This window comes from Solea solea, chromosome 3, assembly GCF_958295425.1.
Source record: "Solea solea chromosome 3, fSolSol10.1, whole genome shotgun sequence".
In the NCBI taxonomy this organism is placed as follows: Eukaryota; Metazoa; Chordata; class Actinopteri; order Pleuronectiformes; family Soleidae; genus Solea; species Solea solea.
The window spans coordinates 20,884,052-20,906,077 of NC_081136.1; the positions used below are offsets into that span (position 1 = coordinate 20,884,052).

The window sequence follows — 22,026 nt, forward strand, 5'->3', positions numbered from 1 at the left end:
TCTCACTGTCCATCTCGCCGTTCGCTGTTTCTTTTTCTGTGATGTAAAGGTCAACAGGAAACTGATTCAATACGCACTGGCTTATAGAGAGATACAGCACCACCTACGGAGGCAGAGTCAGACATACACGGCCAATATATCGATGTTCTCCTCTGCGTCTATACTTGGCATGTTGTCCAATTGCCTGTTTAAGTTGAACGTAGGCCTTAGCTTCATTAAACTGTGCATGTAAACATACTCACTGACTCGTACTCAGCACTGATTGTGCCCCGAGAATAACAACCAGCCTGAGGCTGGCAGAAATGCTACTGATGACAGTAAAAAACACACACATTTATCACATTCACTGAAGTGACACAAACAAGTCAGTAGTAGACCATAAACCCAAATGATACCATTTTATTGATCCAGATAATGTTCACATTTAAGTAGCAAAAAAAACCAACAACCCTCAAACGGAATAATTGACAAAATAGTTGACAACTAATTTAGCAATCAATTATGAATCTTTTTCTTCTTCTATAAAAGAAAGTTACATACATAAAGAGACATAAAACATAAAAAGACACATGACATGACATTCATACTTCATCATCATTCAACATAATCTTCATCATGGGTGTTAGAGGGAAGGGATGAATATAAAAAATAAATAAATAAAATAATAATAATGATTAAATATATATATTTAATCATTGTTTATTATATGTACACATACATCCATAAATATGAATGGTAACAACAAGCATAATAATAATTCTAATAATGATGATAGTCAACATTTTACAAAAAAAAAGGGTTTGTGTCAGTATCTGGTGTGACCACCATTTCCTTGGCATAGAGTCGATCAGAGTTACCACTCCGTGGGGTGAAGTAACAATGATCATAATAAGAAGAAATAAATAAATGGAGAGAAACAAGGGATCTGCCTCAGATCCCCAAACAGCCACTGTGTAGGCCACCCCCACCCATGTCTGGACAAGGGGGGCAGCAGGCCACACCATTTGGCATCTGCCCGTGACCCACAATCCCTTGCTCTTATCATGATTTATATTGTGATTTGGGTCAAGACAGTGTGTGCTGTCTGTAAAGAGAAAGTTTGGGGGAAAACTGGTGTAGACTATGGTTGCAATTGATGGAAAATGATAAGTGGATGGTGAACTGGTCATTTATTTATTTATATTGTGAGAACAGTTCTTCGTTTGTTTCAATTTTGCCCCCCCTCCCCTCTATGAAGACCATGTGATGTGGTTGAAAAATAAATCTATTAGAAAATTAAACATGATTATACTAAAGACTTAATCGTACTGAGATGTGAACGTGCTTTTTCAGCACTTTTTTAGACCAGGATCATTTTTCTGTTTGTCGGAACACGTGGAGCTGAGAGGCCACAATGCCCAAGATCGTCTAAGTGTGCGAAGATGACTCACTCAGCAATATGTTCAATCTACTACACCCACGGTGACATTTTATAACAAATTAACAGAACAGATCACTACGGTATGTAAATGAGAGACATAATGCAGAACAGAACTGTGTTTTGTTTTCATAGGAACTTGGAAGTCAGAACCTGGAGTGATGTCACCTCTGAGTTCACAGCATTCCAGTTGAAAAGTCAGAAAAAACATGGACACAAATGTATCTCGAGCTAGTCAATGTTAGCCATTTTGAGCAATACCAGATTATAACAATGCTATATATGGTATTTTGCACACACAAACAGCGTGGCACCATGTCTATGGTTAAATTTAAACAGTACTATGTGTACAAGTGATTTACTGTGGAACAAATATGACAGCGGTGCTATTAACGGTAAAAGCTAGCAGTGTTTGTATGGTCCAATGTCGGGGTTGGTGAGGTCAATATGAGTATCCATGACTTAGGAAATTCTAAGTTCCGACTTGGAAGGCACCATAAAAATGCCACTGTTGTGATTAAGTGATTAAGTAATTTAAGCTGTAGTGCATGCATTTTTTTTTGTGTCTGTGGACACCCTGATGGGTGCAGTGTGGATTTCATGCTCTGTGAAATTACCGATACACTGCATGGATGTGAGTAACCCAAATTTTGTGTTGGTTGGGCATGACAGCGCATGTGATGCGATAATTCATGTTTGGTTTGAACGCAGAATATAACTTCAGTTAGCATAAAAACTCAAAAGATGCTTAGTTTCTTCATTGTAGGCTACTGCAAATACACAGTGGTCCAAAATGGTGGCCTCTGGATGGGTAATGAAAACCAGTAATTCATACACTCACTCAATCTCTCTTTCTATCCCATTTTATTCTCCACATGAGGGTCGCAGGGGGCACTGGTGCTAATCCCAGTTGGCATAGAGCTGACATAGGTACGCCCTGGACAGATCAGGTGAATATACATTTATAAAAAAATAATAAAGACAAGTATAATTATCTTGTTTTTAATTTCTGCCATGTGGAAAAATCCACCTAAAATGTACACACTTGCCCTTTAAAGCAAAACTGTTGCAACTGTAGCAATACTATCAATGACTGTACTTATTGTGGCCAGGATAATCATGACTACGTGACGTTTCCTTGTCGCCCTATGCAGGCAAAGGGGAAACACCGAGTGAGACATCTTCCTCTATCGAGCATCTTCGACCATGCGGGGCCCCGACGTAATGCAAACCCACACTGCCGTGTTGTAGCTTGAAGCGGAGAGTGTGAGTGGAGGAGAGGGGGCATCCCGGGGCAACTTTTCCACGGGAACATTACTCAAATAGATCGGCGTGTTGTTCCAAAATGGCTCAAATCACGAGCGAGGGGGCAGAGCAAGATTCACAGTCGAAGCCGGAGCAAAACGGGACCGGTGAAACAGCAGAAACCGGCTCAGAGGAGCAGGCCGTGCCGGACCCCAAACAGGAACCGGGCGACAACAACGAGCTGAGAACAGGAATGGACGCGAGTGGTGGTCGCGGTGCACCGGAAGAGCACGATGGAGAACCGTCCCGAGTCGCCGAGTCTGACAAAGAAGCCGACTCTCCAACTGAAAAACAACATAGCGACGAGGGGGATCCCGGTGACAAACTCTCTGAACCGGGGAAAAGTCCCGTTCAGGGGAGTTTGGCGAGTAGTATCGATTCTGCACAAGAGGGCTCCCGGGTGCTGAGGCAAGAACAAAGAGAAGGGGAGAGCGTGTCCTCCTCACCGCCTGCCGAGCGCACAAAGACCGCGGAGAGAGCCGCCCACGGCACCAAGAGACGGGCCAGCGTGGAGCTGACCTCCTCGGATGGAGAGCCGCTGAGCCGCATGGATTCTGAGGACAGGTCTGTTGAACCAACGAGAGGCCTACACTGATTTCTACAGCAGCCGAGGGCTGTTGATAGGTCACAGCAACTTCACTGTGTGCTTTATGTTAGCTACACACTGTGACTTTGCTGCTTTAAATATTTCTCCTCCGCCAGATTCTATAGTTCCTATAATATATTCACTCACAGTATGACGAGTTCACAGTAGTCTTTCTGTGTGTGGCGAGTTTCTCCATCTGTGATGAGTCTAACAGCAGCACGACTGAGGAGGCTTGTTCCGTTAACCCTAAAACACACCTTTTCCCTTTAACACACGTGGTGTAGGGATACAATGCCACTGCAATGACTTTAAAGGTGGCAGAGACTTAAATAAACGCTGCCAAACTTTGTGACCCTTAATACAAAAGATACTTTCCTTAGTTTGAAATTGCTAGAGGGATGATGAAGTAAAACTATTAAAGGTGTGGTAGACATCATTTTTGGTGTAACAGTTTTTAGGTCCATTTAGCAGAAATATGTAAAATAATCATACTGATGTGTAATATTTGAGTTTTCATCACTGCAGAATCGACCCTTAATGTTTACAACAGGAGTGGGTCCCCTCAATGGAGGCCACCATGTTGGCCCGCCACCTTTTTAGGCTTATAATAACGTAAATGCGTGTTCCATTTGTAGTTGGAAACACACTGCAGCTTTCATTACTTTTACCATTAATAGCACTTCTGTCGCATTTGTTTCATGTTAAGTCAGTCGCGAACAAAGTAGTTTTTTATGTATTCTATTGTTTAAATGTACACCTGTTTATGTGTGTTAAATAGTTCTTTGTCGTTGACTGGTATTGCTAACAAAGGCTAGCCAAAGATATGTTTGCGTCTATTTTTTTTTTCCAACTTCTCAACTTGAACCAGTGAACTATATGCTTAGGTAAGGAAAGGTTGAGGTGAGAGCGATTCTACACACTAAAATGCACAATTCAATAAGGCAGTAACTAGTCCTTGGTATAGTTTTATTGCATTATTCTGTTAGCAGTCCATTCCGCTCCAAACGACTTTCAACGTTTGTTAATTATACCCCAAAAACCAGCCATGCCGAGAGCTTTGTGTGTTTTAAATGTGTCCTGAAGCTCCACACATGAAGCTAAGTAGGTCTGCGGGGCCTGTCCACGGGCTCCGGGTTTACCTGCGGGACAAGTCGCTCACCCTGTGTGGGTTGGGCTAATCCAAAATAGTGAAAACAAGGGGGGTGTTCTCTGAAGACACGCAAAATATGTAATTAAAGTATGTATGATTCGTGCTGACATCGGATCAATATCGGTATCGGCCAATACTCAAGGCTGCAATATCTGTATCATATCGGAAGTGAAAAAGTTGTATCGGGACATCCCTAGTTGTTAACAGCTTCATAGTTTAAAGGTTCTACAATGACTGTATTGGACTGATATCAATATGGGCAGACACTTGAGTTTGTGATATTGTTATCGTATCGGACACGAAAAAGTGGTATTGTGCCATCCATAGTCCTCTTCCATACACAGTCTGTCAAAACCATGCCAAGTTAACAGGTGGCAATAAACTGTAAAGCCTTGTTGGCAATCAAGTGTTATTAATTTAATAACACTAATCACAGTCACACAAGAGTGTTGTTGATGACGTATATTCTCCGCAGCAGCAGGTGTGTGTGTGTGTGTGTGTGTGAAGCAGACAATCGTGATGTGTGTGTGTCCCCCACATTGCACGTGATGTGCATGGGAGGGTGCGTTTGCGTCTTTATTTGCCACCAAATGACATGCACTTTCATCCTGTCCAGTGTCCGAAGACCTTTAGAACGGTACATGCTTTCACGTCAGATTCTCCAAAAGTCTCTAGTAACGCCAGAAAAAGTGGCTAGATTTGTCACTAGTCTTTTGAAAAAGAGTTGCTACAAGGATCTGAATACTCTGTATTAAATACAGTAAAAAGTTTGCTAGGTAAGCAACACTGTTTGCTGGATGACAAGCGGGACAGCAAGTCATGTACATACATACATGTTGCTACATTAAAAGTGTTATTTTCAGAATAAAAGCCCCCATTTTGTAATTGATTTGTTTTGATTATATTGTTTTTGTTAAAGTTTGGGCCCATAATTGTAATTGAAACACAAGTTTTGATTAATTGCACAGTCCTAGTGCTAACAACAGCTTGACATTTTAATTTGATATCCATAGCCTTGTGACAGCAGGGTGTGGGTGGGTATAAATTATGTATGATAGAAAATGCGCTGCACATAGATGCGCTGTATGAAAGTGAGTGAATGGCAAACCTGTAGTATAAAGCAGCTTTGATTGGTCATCAAGACAAGAAAAGCACCGTTTACTGAGGTTCACATGCAGAAGTGATGATGTTGGTGATTAACAGTAGTTGACAATGTCAGTTGGCCACTTTTGCTAGACTTGCACATACATAAACACGTTCCCCATGACAACAAGATGGGAAATGAGTAGACTGACACTAATCACTAACACCTACACTGCTAATCATCAGGTGCACTGTGGGTACAGTGTAGGTTCACTCAAAGCTCCACGACTCATAGAACCACAAACAGTTTCCAGATCTATATATTAATTATCTACTGCATTGTTCTCTCATCAGCAGCTATTTCTGTGAATCTTGCTCATATACATTCATCTAGTGAATGATTAGGTGGGACCTTTCTAATCAGGCTCTAATCTCTAGTTGTTGGATATACCAGGGTTGCATGGTGAAAACTTTGCAGCCTACTCAATGTCTTCTGAGTGGAGAGGAATGGCAGCTTTCTTGTTGACTAAGAAATTAAAGATTTGTGTGTTGATAGTTTTCTTCTTCAAAGCTATAGCACTCAGTAGGTTTTATTATTTGAAATATTAATTGGATGAGGAAGGGATGTAATAAAGATAAAATAGTAATAGTATTGTAAGTATTGTAAGAGTTTCACATTTCCAGCTTCTTCTACCTGCAATGACTCTTACAACCAGCCATTTATTGGCGAAAACAAGCACTTTTTATGGATATAAATGGTGTGATTGTGCCCAAAGATTACACTGCAGCCATTGCCACCTGTCGCGGCTGTCGCCCAAAGCGATCTGCTGGACCAATTATGAAACTTTTTAAATGCACACTTGGACCTAGTGGTCTGTCCCAGATCAGAGCTGAAGAGTAGAGCTGAAACGATTATTAATTGATTACTAAATTAATCGACAACTTAATATTCGATTCATCGGTTTGAAGCTTTTTCCATGATTGAAACACAATTTATTTGCTCTGGATAACAAAGAAATCATAAAAAAGTTAATAATTTTGGTTTGTGGCCAAACGAGACATTTGTGAACATCATCATTTCCAGGTTTGACAAATGCCAATCAACATTTTTTAAGGTTTTCTGATATTTTATGGACCAAACAATTAATCGATAACGCGAGAAAATAATCGACAGATGAATCGATTATGAAAATAATCGATAGTTGCAGCTCTACTGAAGAGACAGCCAAAGTAGGAGAAATGCCTATGTTGGAAATGATAGTGCGATTAATCATCATATTTCCAGTCAGTGTAACTATAAAATAATTATGATGGATTTTGTTAAGGTAAAATTGTTACCCTGTATTACTTTAAAGGTGAGGAAGTAAGTTCAAATAGCAAAGAACAAAACATTTCAAGGCCTTTGGAACAATTGATGACCTTCCTTGACAAAAGTGTCTGCAGATCATGTAACTTGCAACACTGTTGGACAGATTTACATGAATTCAAAGCAGTTTGAGCCATCTGATTTTCTACTTGTCTTATTTTCTAAGACAATTATGTTGAAGTTGATAAATAGCAATGGAAGTGTTAAAGAAAATAATGTTAACACATTAACAGCAAACATGATTTAGTAACTAACTTTGAGTGGCCTATGCTTGAGTAAAGTGCTGTAGGATACACATTGATGAAGATGGGGGATGGAAGCATCTGTGTTAGCGACATATCTGCCTCTTAGATGTCTTATTCAAACAACGACAAAGTCAGCCAGGTTTGAAGCCTGTGAAGGGAACCGTTTTTATGTTTTATTCGCTCACTTTTTTGGTCCTGTAATTTCAGGACTTCTAGCCACTGAGTAGTCAAACATTAGGCCTACAGTTTAAAAACTAACTGGATAGCATATAACTGATGGTGATATTCTGAATGTTGAACTGATCAATTAATATTTATTTATACAATTATATTTGGCTTTAGTTATTTACAAAAATCATGTAAATCATTTTCAGTGGAAAGGTAGTGAGGGGACCTGGGAGAGAGCCCTAACCCTTGTGATTATCCTACCGTGACATTTATAATCCCGGTTAATCGTAAAACTGGTTAATCATGACATTCCTACTCCTTAATCTATTTTCTTTTTCTTATACAAGATCCTGAATAAATGACCTTAATACTATAATAAATGAAGACATTTCTTTTTAGGAAGTCATATAAATAGGGCTGCTCCAGGCTTATGATGCATTTTAATATATGTTTTATATGTGCTTTTAACCTGCCTCTGTAGCACTTTGAGATTAAAAAAAAAAGTAAAGTGCTTTATAAATATGTGAATTATTATTATTATTATTGTTATATTTTTGAATAATTTTATCCATCAACAATAGACAACACAGGTGCAGGATGTGAAAGGATCTGAAAACTCCCTATCTAACCAGTCACACAGTATAAGTCTTCATTCACACCATAATAAAATGTGATTTAGCAAATATACAATTGTTTTCAGTGCCATACCAAGCCTGACTCTAGTACCAGGGTCTTTGAATGCATCTTTTACTCTAAATCAACAGTCAAATATAAATCAACATATGTTACCAAATACCTACTAGGAATGGGCATTTGTAGCAAAAATGCTATGTGAATATTAGGGCTGTAAACTAATAGTAGACTGGTTGATTTATTGGTCGATATGTTTTGGCTTGACCAAAATTCTGATCAGTCGATTTTTTGCCGTGTTAATTTCATACAGTCTATGGTTAATTTCATCAGGAGGAGTGCCAAGTGCTAATAGGGGTGTTTTCAGAGCACCACTGTTTCACAGGTAACTGCTTGTCTTCAGAGAACACCCCCCTTGTTTTCACTGTTTTGGATTAGCCCAACCCACTAGAGACAGATAGAACTTCCATGTTCTTCAACGTCCTCCAACTTCCATATTCAAAGGCATCGGCAGAGTGGCAGCATTTAACAAAAAATGATGGCGGGAAAAAAGTCTAATGCAAAGTTTGTATACCACAGCTCGACTACAAACATGGTATATCATATAAAAACGGTAAGCTAAGTCTGCGTTAGGTTGCGCCGTCCATTTTGAATATATGAACATATCAGAATCGGCATATTTCAATGTTTTAGTCAATTAATTGTTGATTTGTTTTATAACTGCAGGCTATGTTCAGTCTCACTCTGTGCGAGGCCATGCACAGAGCCAAATAATCTAAATGTTCCTCAACAGTTCTTGTGCTGATATCACTAGTTGGCATAGTATATTTTCGGAAATCATGGGCTAAGATATTGCACTTCAGTCGACCAAGAAATTCTTTGTTTGATTACATCCCTAGTGAATATTCAATGGTATTATTTGTCAATTATTTTATACATGTTATAGGCCCATGAATGGTGTATGAGAGCTAGTGAAAGTAATGCAGGGCTCACTGTGTTGAGCTACAAGGAGCAGCTTACAAGATGCATTCAAGGACCCTGTTGAATTTCTTCACTTCTGTGGGATCTACAGCATGTTGAGCTTAGAGGAGCAGCTCCAAGGTGCATTCAAGAAACCTTGTAAATTTCATGAATTCTTCAAACACTCATGAAGTCACTAAATGATTGCTGCGACATTTGTATCTTTTAAATACATAACAAATAGTCTGAGTAATTGATCGACTTTTTATAATCAAGCTTTTATCAACTACTCATGCCTACGATATTTAATCATCTATTAAAGCCGTTAGTGGACTAGTCCTCACACAATATCATTACGATTGTGTTTTTGGTATATTTTGGGTACATTTACATTTTGGGGTCACTTTTTCAAGAGAGACCTGTTGAAGAAAATGCCATGAGTTCAAGTAAATTTTTTTTATTACATCTTACGATATTGTACAATTAATGGTTACTCCATGAAGACAAGTTGGAGCAAAAAATCTGATTAAATCAACCTTTCGCTTTCTTTAGATTAGATTTGACTGTATTTGTCCACACTGGGGAAATTCATTTGTTACTGCAGCAAAAGGGTCCGAGGTAGGCAAGTGATAATTACAAAAAAGTAACACAAAAAGGATATAAAATTATAAGTAAGTTTACAAATACAAATGGAAATACAAAAGGCACTACCATTTAAATATAGAAGTATGTGGGAAAGTGTTGAAATATTAAATTATATTTATATTATATATTAATTATAATTATATTTTAAAATATTTACATATATGGAGTATGCAATTTACAATTGATTTTGTCTCCCTCTCACCTCTCAGGTGTTACCACGGTTCTCTACTTCCCATTATCCACCATTTCACAATAAAAGCCCTCTGCACAGTAAAGTAAATCCATGATGCTGCAGCTGTGCCAATACCACAATACATGTAAAATAATTGACTATAGTGTGTGTGGCCCAAAGAGGAGAGAAGCTTGAAAATAGTTGAAACAATCTGCTGCCTCTTAACTGAGTAACTGTACTGTTGTAGCAGCTGTAAGACAACACTGTCAACTGTAGTTCCCATGCAAAGCAGCAGCTGGACACCAAATGTGTGTGTGTGTGTGATTTGTTTTTTCTTGTATTTGTTACCCGGGTTAGGGTTAGGCAATAACTGGTTTTGTCAAAGTTAGGGATATGGCCAGGCTGTCTAAGGGAACAGAGGTCAATGCAGAGTCTTTAAAAGGATTGCCGTGCCAACCTGTGTGTGTGTGTGTGTGTGTGTTTCAGAGGTGTTAATCCTCTGGTAGGATGTGTAATCTCTGCTCCCACAGTGAACCAGTATGGACACTGATCACAGCAGATGTCGCCTGGCCACACACACACACACCTGCTGCTGTTGCTCTGTAAGGGCTGTAAAATGAGCTCATATCACATTTGCATCATGAAATGGTTGCGAAATTTGAGATAAAACTTAAGCCGTACGCTGTGTTGCATTCACATCGCGAGTTTACTGTGTTCCAGTTCAGAAGTTGGAAAAAAAACATGCTAGCAATGCTAATCTATAACAATGCAAAATACATGGCATTTTGTGCACACTAATAGCGTAGCAACATGTCCACTGGTAAACGATTAAACAGTACAATGTGTATGACCGATTTACTGTGAAACAAATGCAACAGAAGTACCATTAACGGTAACAGTACCAGTATATGTATGGTGTAATGAAATCCTGTAATAAAACCTAGGAGTCTACAATATCTTAAGAATATGTGGAATCTCAAACTTGCACCAAAGTCCATAGAGAAAGTTGGCATTTTTTGCTGATGGGGACATATGGGTTAATAAGTTTGTGTTGCTTGGGTAAATCAAAAAGAATAATATAACATTTGAAGTTACTGATGGAGGCAGCAGTGGGCCAGTAGGCTCTGAGTCCCCGTATGCTAAAATTGCTGATTTATTGAGCATCATGAACTTCTATGTGTGGCTGTGAAGAGGAGAACGTATTCTGAAGATGGTGATTTTATTTGGTGTTCCTGTTAAGTGGCTAAAATCATTTTCCTTGTGTCCTGCCGGTAGCCAAGACTTCCAGAAATTCTTCCTGGAAGTCTTTAAGCTGTTTTCACACAAAGAATAAAGACACACACAATTGGGTTGAGAATGCAGAAAGAAAACACTTTGAATGTGAATCATCCAGAGATGTTTCTGCATAAATTAAACGTTCATATTCTTTTCCAGCGTATTATTAATGTAACCTTTGTCACAGTCATTTGTGGTGTTGCCCATCTGATATCTTTTTTGTTGTCTGTATTCTGCTCTAGTATCAGCAGCACCCTGATGGACATGGAGAGCACGGCGTCCAGTGGTCGCTCCACTCCGGCCATGCTAAATGGCCATGGTGGGGGTGTGGTGTCAGGGAGCGGCGCGGTGCCCACTGGAGGAAAGTCTCTGAGCTACACTTGCTGCTGGGACCACTGTCAGTTGCTGTTCCTCAGCAGCCCGGACCTGGCTGAACACATCAGAGCCATGCATGTGGACGGACAGAGAGGAGGGGTCAGTGTCCGTCTCTCTGTTAGCTCATTGTACTCTCACAGCTGTTGTTTTATTTGGAAGATTAATATATGTGATGGAATAAAACTCACTTTTATGTGTGTTTTTCTATGCCTGTGTCATCACTGAAGGATACAGAGGAGCAACTTGAGTCGGCAGCTGTTGATTTGTGATGTTTTTGCTGCTTCTACCCAGTAATATTTGCACTAAGAGTAATGTTGAGGTTTCCTCATCAGTCCACACGGCAGTGTAAACACATTTAGATTAGTGTTTAATAACTGGTTACTGAAGTTAAGTTATTTTCCTATTTGATTTATAAAAATCAGCCATAGATATGTTAGGTTACGTCCTCCTCTTGTGAAAGTACCTAGAACACACACATGTACAGCATCATCTGCTGGTCCCCACATGCAGTGTAGAGAAACTAAGACTTTATCCACACTGTTACATTTTCATTTTAAAGCTCATTAAATCTGCTAGAGTGCTGTCAAACTACAGTTTTTGTGCACCTTAAATGTGAATTTTGAAAATGCTGTGTGCTTTGTTTCCTTTTCAAATCCTCAAGATTGTGGTTCATTTGTACAGACCGATGGATAACACACTATCAGCTTTTTCTAGAACTAGACTAGAAAATCTGCTTCCTGCTTATGGAAGAGAAGTGGACCAAAGGCCTGGACAATAAACCTTTAGGTTTCTTTTGATGTTAAATAATCTGAAAGCTGTTTCTTCATCTTCAGTCTGTCTTTCTCTGATTTGACTGTTTGTGTTTGTGTGTCACAGGTGTTTGTGTGTCTGTGGAAGGGCTGCAAAGTGTACAACACACCATCAACCAGTCAGAGCTGGCTGCAGAGACACATGCTGACCCACAGTGGAGACAAACCGTTCAAGGTGACCACACACACACACACACACACACACACCCACCCCTCATGTATACCACACTGTGCATCAGCGTGTTTACACTGACTATAAATCATCCGTGTTCCTGCAGTGTGTCGTCGGAGGCTGCAACGCCACGTTTGCTTCCCAGGGGGGGCTGGCCCGTCACGTCCCCACTCACTTCAGCTCCGGTTCATCCAAACTGTCCAGTCAGGGCAGAGTGAAGGAGGAGTCTCCGTCCAAGGCCGGCCTCAACAAGAGGAGGAAACTGAAGAACAAACACAGACGCTCACTCCGTACGGACAACACACACACAAACACTTGATTTTATATCTTAGTGAGGACACTAAGGCCCCTTACCCTAACTTTAACCATCGAAACTAAGTCCCTAACCTTAACCCAATTCTAACCCTAACCCTGAAGCAAGGTCTTAACCCTGAAAAAGCCCTTTAAAGATGTGGGAGAAAATGTCCCCACAAAGATAGATTCTTCCATTTTTTGAACCTCACGAGGTATGAGGGCTGAATATTGCTGCTGATTTCCAGAATGGATTTGATAACGATGAATTAAAAACGAGATATTTCAGTTTCCATTAATGCACTTTTGTTTAATATGACCACACAGTGTAACTCTACAGTACAGTTGTGGATGGCAATTCAAACTTTAAACCTTTTTAAGTTCAACAAAACTCTTCAAAAGTAATTTAAAAAACTGTCCAGGAGAGGGTGCCGCGCGCAGGTGGGCCTTCATCCTTATACTCTTTGCTCATGAGAAGACAGCGGTGATGTTGTGTTGTTTTGATGTGACAATAGAGGAAATAAACAAAGTAAACTGTCCTCCTGAGCCAATAATCACGACACCAAAGCTGCTGAAAAGCAACAAATGTACGATATGTATGATATGATGTGTTTCTGGTTCTACATCAAGCAAAGTAACGCTGCGTTCCGTTTATATCGGAAGTTGGAATTTGTAACTGGGAGTTGAATTTTATTTGTATAGTGCCGAATCACAACACACATTATCTCAAGGCACTGTACATGGACAACATCATAGAGTCTTGTGTTTGTCTTAGCCTTGCCAGATTTGTGTACAGGAAACAGAAAATTGCATATGTTAAATGATCGATCTAAGGAATCAATATCAGATCTTCCATAATCATAATGATTTTTATTTTTTATTTTTTTCAGCCCGACCCCATGACTTCTTTGACGCTCAGACCATGGATGCCATCCGTCATCGAGCCATCTGCCTCAACCTGGCAACACACATCGAGAGCCTGGGCAACGGTCACAGTGTCGTCTTCCACAGCACGGTGAGCTCACACACCAACACACTTAACATGGCACAATTATAGGTGATACTGCAAGTCCCAGTCGACTGGTCGATTTATGAGTCGATACGTTCTGGCTCGACTTAAATTCTGATTGGTCGACTTGTTGCCGTGTTCATTTCATACAGTCTATGGTTAATTTAATCAGGAGGAAAGTGCTAATGGGGAGGTGGTCAGAGCCCCCCTGTTTCACACGTAACAGTGCGTCTTCAGAGAAAACCCTCCTTGTTTTCACCATTTTGGAAAACAATATTCAACAGTTGCACAGATGCACATGATGCATGATCCCCCCTGATTAGTTGATTTTTAGTCAAAATTTCAGAGCTTCAGTCGACCAAGAATTTCTTGTATGAGGTATTAATGTGGAGTTAGTGTGTGACATAAAGAGAGTGTTCTGTCTGTTTGGAAATAAAGACAGAAGCTTTGATTAAAACAGTTTTCTCTGCAAGCAGGCAGCATGCTGTAGGTTGTTGACTGTATGAAACACACTAACACTGAATAAGTGTCTTTATAACCCCACACATAAGTGGCCCACCACTTCTTGCCAAGTCATAATAAGTTATTGCTCTATGTTTTTTAATGGGTAGATTCATTTTGTTCATAAATAAATTTTTTGTGTGAATGATATATCATTCCATGTCAACTCAAACACTTTTATTTTGAAAATCTGTAAAAGGTGTGTCACAAATAGTTATTACGTTATCGTGATGGAATATCCTGAGACCCCTGATATAAGTGTTGGTGTGTGTTTTCAGGTAATAGCCAGGAGGAAAGAGGACTCTGGGAAAGTGAAGGTCCTGCTACACTGGACCCCCGAAGACATGTGAGACCTGATCTTCTCATCTTAGCCCTGTCCTCTTGTTTTTCTCTGCCATTAGATTCGATTCATTGTTAAAGCTGCTGACATCATCTGAAGGCTACATCCACACTGTGGTTTTTTACAATGAAAACAGTCTTCATGAACTGAGTATGATGTTTCCTGTCCACAGACTGCCAGATGTGTGGGTGAATGAGAGCGACAGACTGCAGCAGAAGACCAAGGTGGTTCATCTGTCAAAGCTGCCCACAGACACGGCTGTGCTGCTTGACCCCAACATCTACAGGTGTGTATGTGTGTCCAGAGTGATGTACTGACACTTAACAAAAGACTCAACCAATAAAATCCACACATGCTTAGTCCATAGAGAAAATCATTGATTTTACGGCACAGCAGACAGCACTTGTTGATCCTAAAATGGCCATGTTCTCAGTGCATGTGGTATTAAGTATATACCAACAGCACATCATATAACTCGTGTAACGTTTGTAAACATTTACCACTGATGAATAATGAAGCATTTCTCCCACAGGATGTTCTTCTAGCAGCTTCAGTGAAGCTCTGTTGTCACTTCCTGCTAATCAGACCCTTCGGAAGGGAGGTCGTCTCCTCATCCACTCCTCTCCAACCCCCCCCAGAGGATGTTGGGAGTTGTAGTTACTCGTTTCTCATGGCTACGTGAGACCTTCAGTGTTTCTTCTCAATAGGTGCTGAGTTTACTGAGGAACTTTAGAGCATCACGTTTGCTTTATTTAGGTGACACAACTAGACTGTAAACTAACTGATGGTGCTTTAACTGTAGACAGTTAGACATGTGTAGAGAGAAGCTTTTCTGTAAATACTTGAGATTTGTAATATATTTTTATACTTTGAATTTTTTTTTTACTTCACTGTAGATGTCTTTGTTTTCCCTTCACTGAACATGTTTAAATAGATGATTTTAAAACTGATAATATTGCCCATGTGCATATAGTGTTGCTATGATTTGATGTTATTAAACTTTTCCACCCTCTACCTGCTCTAGTTACTCATTTTATGTCTAATAAATATTGACACCATCACAGTTTGAAGTTTTAAATGAAGGGGATAAGCAGAAATATTGCAAAAGCTGTTCTGGAACTACAGCCATTTTATTCATTGTGTTCCTCCATTTTCAGAAGCCCAAAATTAGTAGTGGAACAAAACATTTGGGGGTAATCAGCTGCTTTTTAATATTATTTATTACTCAACACAGACATCAATCTACATAAATGACGATAACTTGTGATTTGATAAAGTAAAACATCTAAAATATTCAGTTTGTCTTTTATACAATGTTAGTGTATTATCCAAACTCTGCTGGACACAAAGCAGTTTCCCACCAGTGAATGAACATTTGTGCCCATTATACAATTGAGATTATAGAGGATACTATATAGAGTATAGTTTAAGAAAAGTACACTTTTCTCTTTATGTGCAATCTTAACAGCTTTTTTCCAAAACAATACAAATACAAACTGATACACACCTGTCAAAGACATCTAGTAAGTGACAACAGTGTAGTTTTAGATGTAGTTTTAGTCTTTGTTATTAATAACAGACAAATCAAGTCCAGCAATTCAAAATTCTGTACAACAACATAAATAAAATAATAAATGTATAAACAATCATATCTTTCACTTGGCGGCACTCCGCGACATTTTTTTTTGCAAACATACAGAGCCAATCATGATTTAGAAGTGCCAAGAGAGATGCATTACATCGCCAGCAGAGGGCGCCTGTCTGTGACAAGGCTACAATTTAAGCAGGGGTTGTTCTCTTTGTTTTTGTTACGTTGAGTTCCTGTAAAAAGGTCATCAGAGAAGTGTTATGCTTGAGCAGCCACCGTAAAGTTCAGGTAGAATATTGTGAAGAAGCAGTATTTTACCTGTTCGATTACATATAATAAAAAAAGAAGATATTTTCAATATCGCTTTTACTAAAAATACATTCATTTACCTGAAAGCCAAATCTGAATATTATAAATTCACTGGAAGGGTAGATATAATTAATCATTTTGAAGTGGATTTCTTTTGTTTTGGATGGAAATTGGTATTTATGAAATTTGGGTATATATTTTTTGTAGGTCAAAAAAGTTCAGAATGTAATTCCTTTAAGATTGAGCAGGGTATAAATCATTTTAGCGGATCTATTGAATTCGTTTGAGTATTTTTTTTATAGATACAAATAGTTCCATGTGTACACTTTTTCCAACACAAGAAAAAGTTAATAATATATAATAAATGTCGCATAAATATGACTATCCTACGTCAAGTTTAGTAGCCGGAAGTGGCTGGCGAGACTATTTCCGGTGAGCGATGGCTGGTCTATTGAAGAAGGTACGAATAGAGGTCATGATTTTGTTTTAAATGACATTTAAATAGGAACAACGCCATATAATGCGAAAGCATTTGCTTGACATTGCTCGCGGCAGCTGTTTATTAACGCGTTTGCGCTGCCGCGGTGACTTCGTGAGCTGTCGTTTGTTTTGCTAACGCAGCTAGCATTAGCTTTGCTTACTGGTTAAAATATGGAAACAGTGAAAGCGGATTGTGGTCACTACGTTCGCCAGCCCAGTCCTCCATGAAACATGCTGCACTTATCACCATCGACCTACAACTTTAAACCCGGCATAAAGATTTGATGTTCGCTCCATCAATGTTTAGCTAAATGTCACATTCAGACTTTTTTTTTTTCCTATTTAAATGCAATGTTTTTCTTTGACACTGTGGTCAAATCTAAGAGCTAATGTGCAGGTAAACACGAGGAGCATGTCTGCACAGGCAGGTCGGAGGTCATCTGACTGGTAAAGACAGGAAGATAACGATGAGGAGAAGAACAGGCTGTAAAAGATGACGGACACCAGTGAACAGAAATAACTGTGATTTTAACCAGCGACTCTGCTGCTGTTCTTTTCTAGACAACCGGTCTGGTTGGCCTTGCCGTGTCCCACAATCCACATGAGGTGAGCGCGCACACACACACACACACTCTTCCCTGCATGTTGTGTTTGTGTCTGGTGTGGAGAGTCCTGCTGCTGTTACACCTGTGTATCTCCATATCCTTTATTTTATTTTATATCTATATACAGTGCTTAACAAATTATTAGACCAGTACCCAATGTAAGGTTTATGCCACAGCTGCCCTTAATTAATTGGTAATTATCAAAATCATATAACGATTAACACACCAGTATGTAGAAGCTCTTTAAATGAAATTATATTTTTAATGCTAAAATTGTTATCCAGGAAATTTCAAATTTTCTGTTTCACAAAAAAAATGAAATGCTACTAGAGCACATTAATATTTCTTGATTTAAGATGTAAAATTATAGTTATTTAATTACATTCCTGAACAGAAAAATGTTAGCCTGAGTTGACAGCACATTTTGGCTCAGCTCGCTTTGAACCTGGCCAGAGCAGGTACCAAAAAAGCAAATAAAACAAGTAGGTGGCTGATTGGAAACATTTTCCATATCACGTAGCCCTACTGTAAAAGTGATTCCTCACTTATTTGATTCAGTATGTGGTCATGCAGCATGTGTTTTCTGCTCTGCTCTCTCCTTCTCAGCGTCTGAGGATCCTCTACACAAAGATCATGGCGTCTCTGCAGACGATGCCACAGGATGCCGCATACAGGAAGTACACGGAGCAGCTGGTCACTGAGCGCTACAACCATGTCAAAACGGTCAGTAACCGGCCGCAGTGCAAGTGTGTGTGTGTGTGTGTGTGTGTGTTTATACATCCATGAGCATCAAGGACATGATTAAAAAAAAAAAAACTCTCCACAGGAGCCTAATGTTGAGGAGCTGGAGAAGAAGCTGAACTGTGGTCAGATTGAAGAAATCATATTCCAGGTACGTTATTGTTCCACTCAGTTGATAATAATGAGGTCATCATATTCAAAAGCACTGCCAGAGTGTTTAGAGTGTTTGTACTAGAAATGTTATTTGCTCTCCACACGTTCAAAGTGTGACTACTTCCTGTCAAAACAATGTACACCAGGTTCAGGGATTTTTAAATAAAATGTGTAATATAACTATCTTGGTAGTTATTCTTATAAAACAGTATAATGTACATTAGGGATGCACCGAAATGAAAACTGTTGGCTGAAACTGAAAATCAGCACTTTTCACTCCGTGGTCCGTCAACCTTTGTGTAGAAGGCACTTTAGTTCTGCAATTAAGGGACTAAGGTCTCTTTACTTCACTGCTCAAAGGGGGCGAGAAGAGAGAGAGAGTGTTCTCTGGTGTGAAGTGAATGTCATAATCTGCGCTGTATGCAGCCAAGTTTCGCTTTTGTGCAAAAAGACGTTCAACAGACTGCAGTCCTGTTTTGTTCGTTTTGTTTCGGTGATAAGTCTTTTGGACAAAAACTGAAAATTTCGACAGGCATTAAATTTTTTATCATTTCACAGCGGTGATAATACATAACAGGAAGTACTCACTCCACTGGTAATGTCATCCTTTTCAGGTCACGTTGGACCTAAAAGGGATAGTTCAGCATTTTTTTGTAACTGACGCTGACTTTGTTTAAAAAAAAAAACCTTAATTTTTTGAAAAAGTACCAACTCTATTAGATACTCTACTTGTTTCTTTCTGTGATGTGATTTACTCACATGAATTGAGCCATTTGCTTAATGTGTATAGTGAAGGTGTGATAAGAAGCTCTTATTTGAAACTTTTACCATTTATTTTACTTAACTTTTGATGTGGAAAGACTTGAAATGTCCAATTTATTGTTAAAACGGTATAGAAATGTTTCAGTGTCACTGACTGTGTGTGTGTGTGTGTGTGTGTGTGTGTGTGTGTGTGTGTGTGTGTGTGTGTGTGTGTGTGTGTGTGTGTGTGTGTGTGTGTGTGTGTGTGTGTGTGTGTGTGTGTGTGTGTGTAGGCGGAGTGTGAGCTGGCTCTCTCCAGGAAGATGTCACAGTGGAAAGCCTGGGAGCCGCTGATAGAGGAGCCTCCAGCCAACCAGTGGAAATGGCCTATTTGAGTTCACTTGTGTAAACTGTTGTCTGAATGCGTGTGTGTGTGTGTGTGTATGAACCATACTTCTACAAAATGATGTACAAATTAAACTCCTGCAAATATTCCCCATTTATTCTCTAGTCATTAATTGACCAGACAGATCCATTTTCACATGTCTGCGCGTATTAGTGTGAAGATCATGAAGAGGAAAACTGCTCCTGTGATCTGGATTCAGTCTTTTACAGACTATAGTAATCGTTTCGGGCTATAACTATCTATTAGTCAGCTTCTATAACAACTATTTACTTTTTTCTGTGATTTCCCCATTTTAAATGTAGTAGGTTCTAATTGTGTGACTTTTGTATGACTGAAAACTGAATTTGAACAAAACAAGAGATTTGAGGCTTTTCACCATTTTAATGAGCAAATAACTAATAAATTGAGAAAATACAGATAAATTAAGTAACAATGATAGTTGCAGCCCTAAACCAGAGATTAACCATTCCAATAATATTCAGCTTTTTGAGTTAAAGCTGCGTCAGTTCACATGAAGCCACACAGGCTCCGCCTTCACTCTCACTTATGTGGTCATGATGCAGCAACAGCATCTTCAGCCTCTGACATCCTGTGAACCACTGGTGGCTCTCTGCAGCAGCCGAAGCATGATGGGATAGACGGGCGCAAACTCCTTCCCCTGCCGAGTCCTCACCGACTGCACATAGGCCTCCAGAGCGCCCCTAAGAGGATGACAGAGGAAACGGTTACACTCAATTCTCAATAGCGAGACTGCAATTTCGGTTAGAAATCCGTTAGGAAACAGGAGTTTTTCAAAGTTAAATGTCTCGAGTTACTTTCACCTCTGTGCCTCAGCTGTTTTTTTTTTAGCTGAGTAAAAAAATAAAAATGGTGAACCCAAAAAACACATTAAGAAGCAAATCAATCTGATGAAGATTATTCTAAACTTAGTGTATGAGAGCTAGTGAAAGTAATGCAGTGTTCACAGTGTGTTGAGATGCATTTAAAAACCCTGGTAAACTTCATCACCTCTGCTGCATCTATAGCGGGGTCTCAAACCTTTTAAACATAACACAAATAGTATTTACAGTGCCTTGTGAAAGTATCCGGCCCCCTTGAACTTTTCAACCTTTTGCCACATTTGAGGCTTCAAACATAAAGATATAAAATTTAAATTTTTTGTCAAGAATCAACAACAAGTGGGACACAATCGTGAAGTGGAACGAAATTCATTGGATAATTTATACTTTTTTAACAAATATATAAATTATTCGGCCCCTTTACTTTCAGTGCAGCAAACTCACTCCAGAAGTTCAGTGAGGATCTCTGAATGATCCAATGTTGTCCTAAATGACTGATGATGATAAATAGAATCCACCTGTGTGTAATCAGGTCTCTGTATAAATGCACCTGCTCTGTGATAGTCTCAGGATTCTGTTTAAAGCGCAGAGAGCATCACGAAGACCAAGGAACACACCAGGCAGGTCCGAGATACTGTTGTGGAGAAGTTTAAAGCTGGATTTGGATACAAAAAGATTTCCCAAGCTTTAAACATTGCAAGGAGCACTGTGCAAGCAATCATATTGAAATGGAAGGAGTATCAGACCACTGCAAATCTACCAAGACCCGGCCGTCCCTCCAAACTTTCATCTCGAACAAGGAGAAGACTGATCAGAGATGCAGCCAAGAGGCCCATGATCACTCTGGATGAACTGCAGAGATCTACAGCTGAGGTGGGAGAGTCTGTCCATAGGACAACAATCAGTCGTACACTGCACAAATCTGGCCTTTATGGAAGAGTGGCAAGAAGAAAGCCATTTCTCAAAGAAATCCATAAAAAGTCTTGTTTAATGTTTGCCACAAGCCACCTGGGAGACACACCAAACATGTGGAAGAAGGTGCTCTGGTCAGATGAAACCAAAATTGAACTTTTTGGCCACAATGCAAAACGATATGTTTGGCGTAAAAGCAACACAGCTCATTACCCTGAACACACCATCCCCACTGTCAAACATGGTGGCGGCAGCATCATGGTTTGGGGGGACAGGGAAGATGGTTAAAATTGATGGGAAGATGGATGGAGCCAAATACAGGACCATTCTGGAAGAAAACCTGTTGGAGTCTGCAAAAGACCTGAGACTGGGACGGAGATTTATCTTCCAACAGGACAATGATCCTAAACATGAAGCCAAATCTACAATGGAATGGTTCACAAATAAACGTATCCAGGTGTTAGAATACCCAGTCAAAATCCAGACCTGAATCCAATCGAGAATCTGTGGAAAGAGCTGAAGACTGCTGTTCACAAACGCTCTCCATCCAACCTCACTGAGCTCGAGCTGTTTTGCAAGGAAGAATGGGCAAGAATTCCAGTCTCTCGATGTGCAAAATTGATAGAGACATATCCCAAGCGACTTGCAGCTGTAATTGCAGCAAAAGGTGGCGCTACAAAGTATTAACGCAAGGGGGCCGAATAATATTGCACGCCCCACTTTTCAGTTTTTCATTTGTTAAAAAAGTTTAAA

At 39.6% G+C, this 22,026-nt stretch overlaps 3 protein-coding genes across 3 annotated transcripts in view; 2 read left to right on the forward strand and 1 right to left on the reverse strand.

Annotated features, from left to right (window-relative positions):
• The first annotated feature begins 2,515 nt into the window (after positions 1-2,515).
• aebp2 (AE binding protein 2) lies at positions 2,516-15,513 on the forward strand. The gene is made up of 8 exons (XM_058624177.1): positions 2,516-3,286; positions 11,245-11,476; positions 12,254-12,361; positions 12,465-12,648; positions 13,540-13,664; positions 14,438-14,505; positions 14,672-14,785; positions 15,032-15,513. The coding sequence occupies exons 1-8, from the start codon at positions 2,763-2,765 to the stop codon at positions 15,042-15,044; spliced, it is 1,368 nt and encodes a 455-aa protein (XP_058480160.1). The 5' UTR covers positions 2,516-2,762; the 3' UTR covers positions 15,045-15,513.
• A 1,263-nt stretch (positions 15,514-16,776) lies between these two features.
• Positions 16,777-19,610, forward strand: ndufa5 (NADH:ubiquinone oxidoreductase subunit A5). Its single transcript, XM_058624180.1, has 5 exons — positions 16,777-16,856; positions 17,438-17,482; positions 18,088-18,204; positions 18,308-18,373; positions 19,410-19,610. The coding sequence occupies exons 1-5, from the start codon at positions 16,836-16,838 to the stop codon at positions 19,509-19,511; spliced, it is 351 nt and encodes a 116-aa protein (XP_058480163.1). The 5' UTR covers positions 16,777-16,835; the 3' UTR covers positions 19,512-19,610.
• A 120-nt stretch (positions 19,611-19,730) lies between these two features.
• The window catches only part of cog5 (component of oligomeric golgi complex 5), a 67,152-nt gene continuing 64,856 nt past the window's right edge, over positions 19,731-22,026 (reverse strand). Inside the window, exon 22 of the mRNA XM_058624176.1 lies at positions 19,731-20,223. Within this exon, the coding sequence (XP_058480159.1) occupies positions 20,097-20,223 (127 nt within the window). The 3' untranslated portion in view covers positions 19,731-20,096. The remainder of the gene's footprint in view (positions 20,224-22,026) is intronic.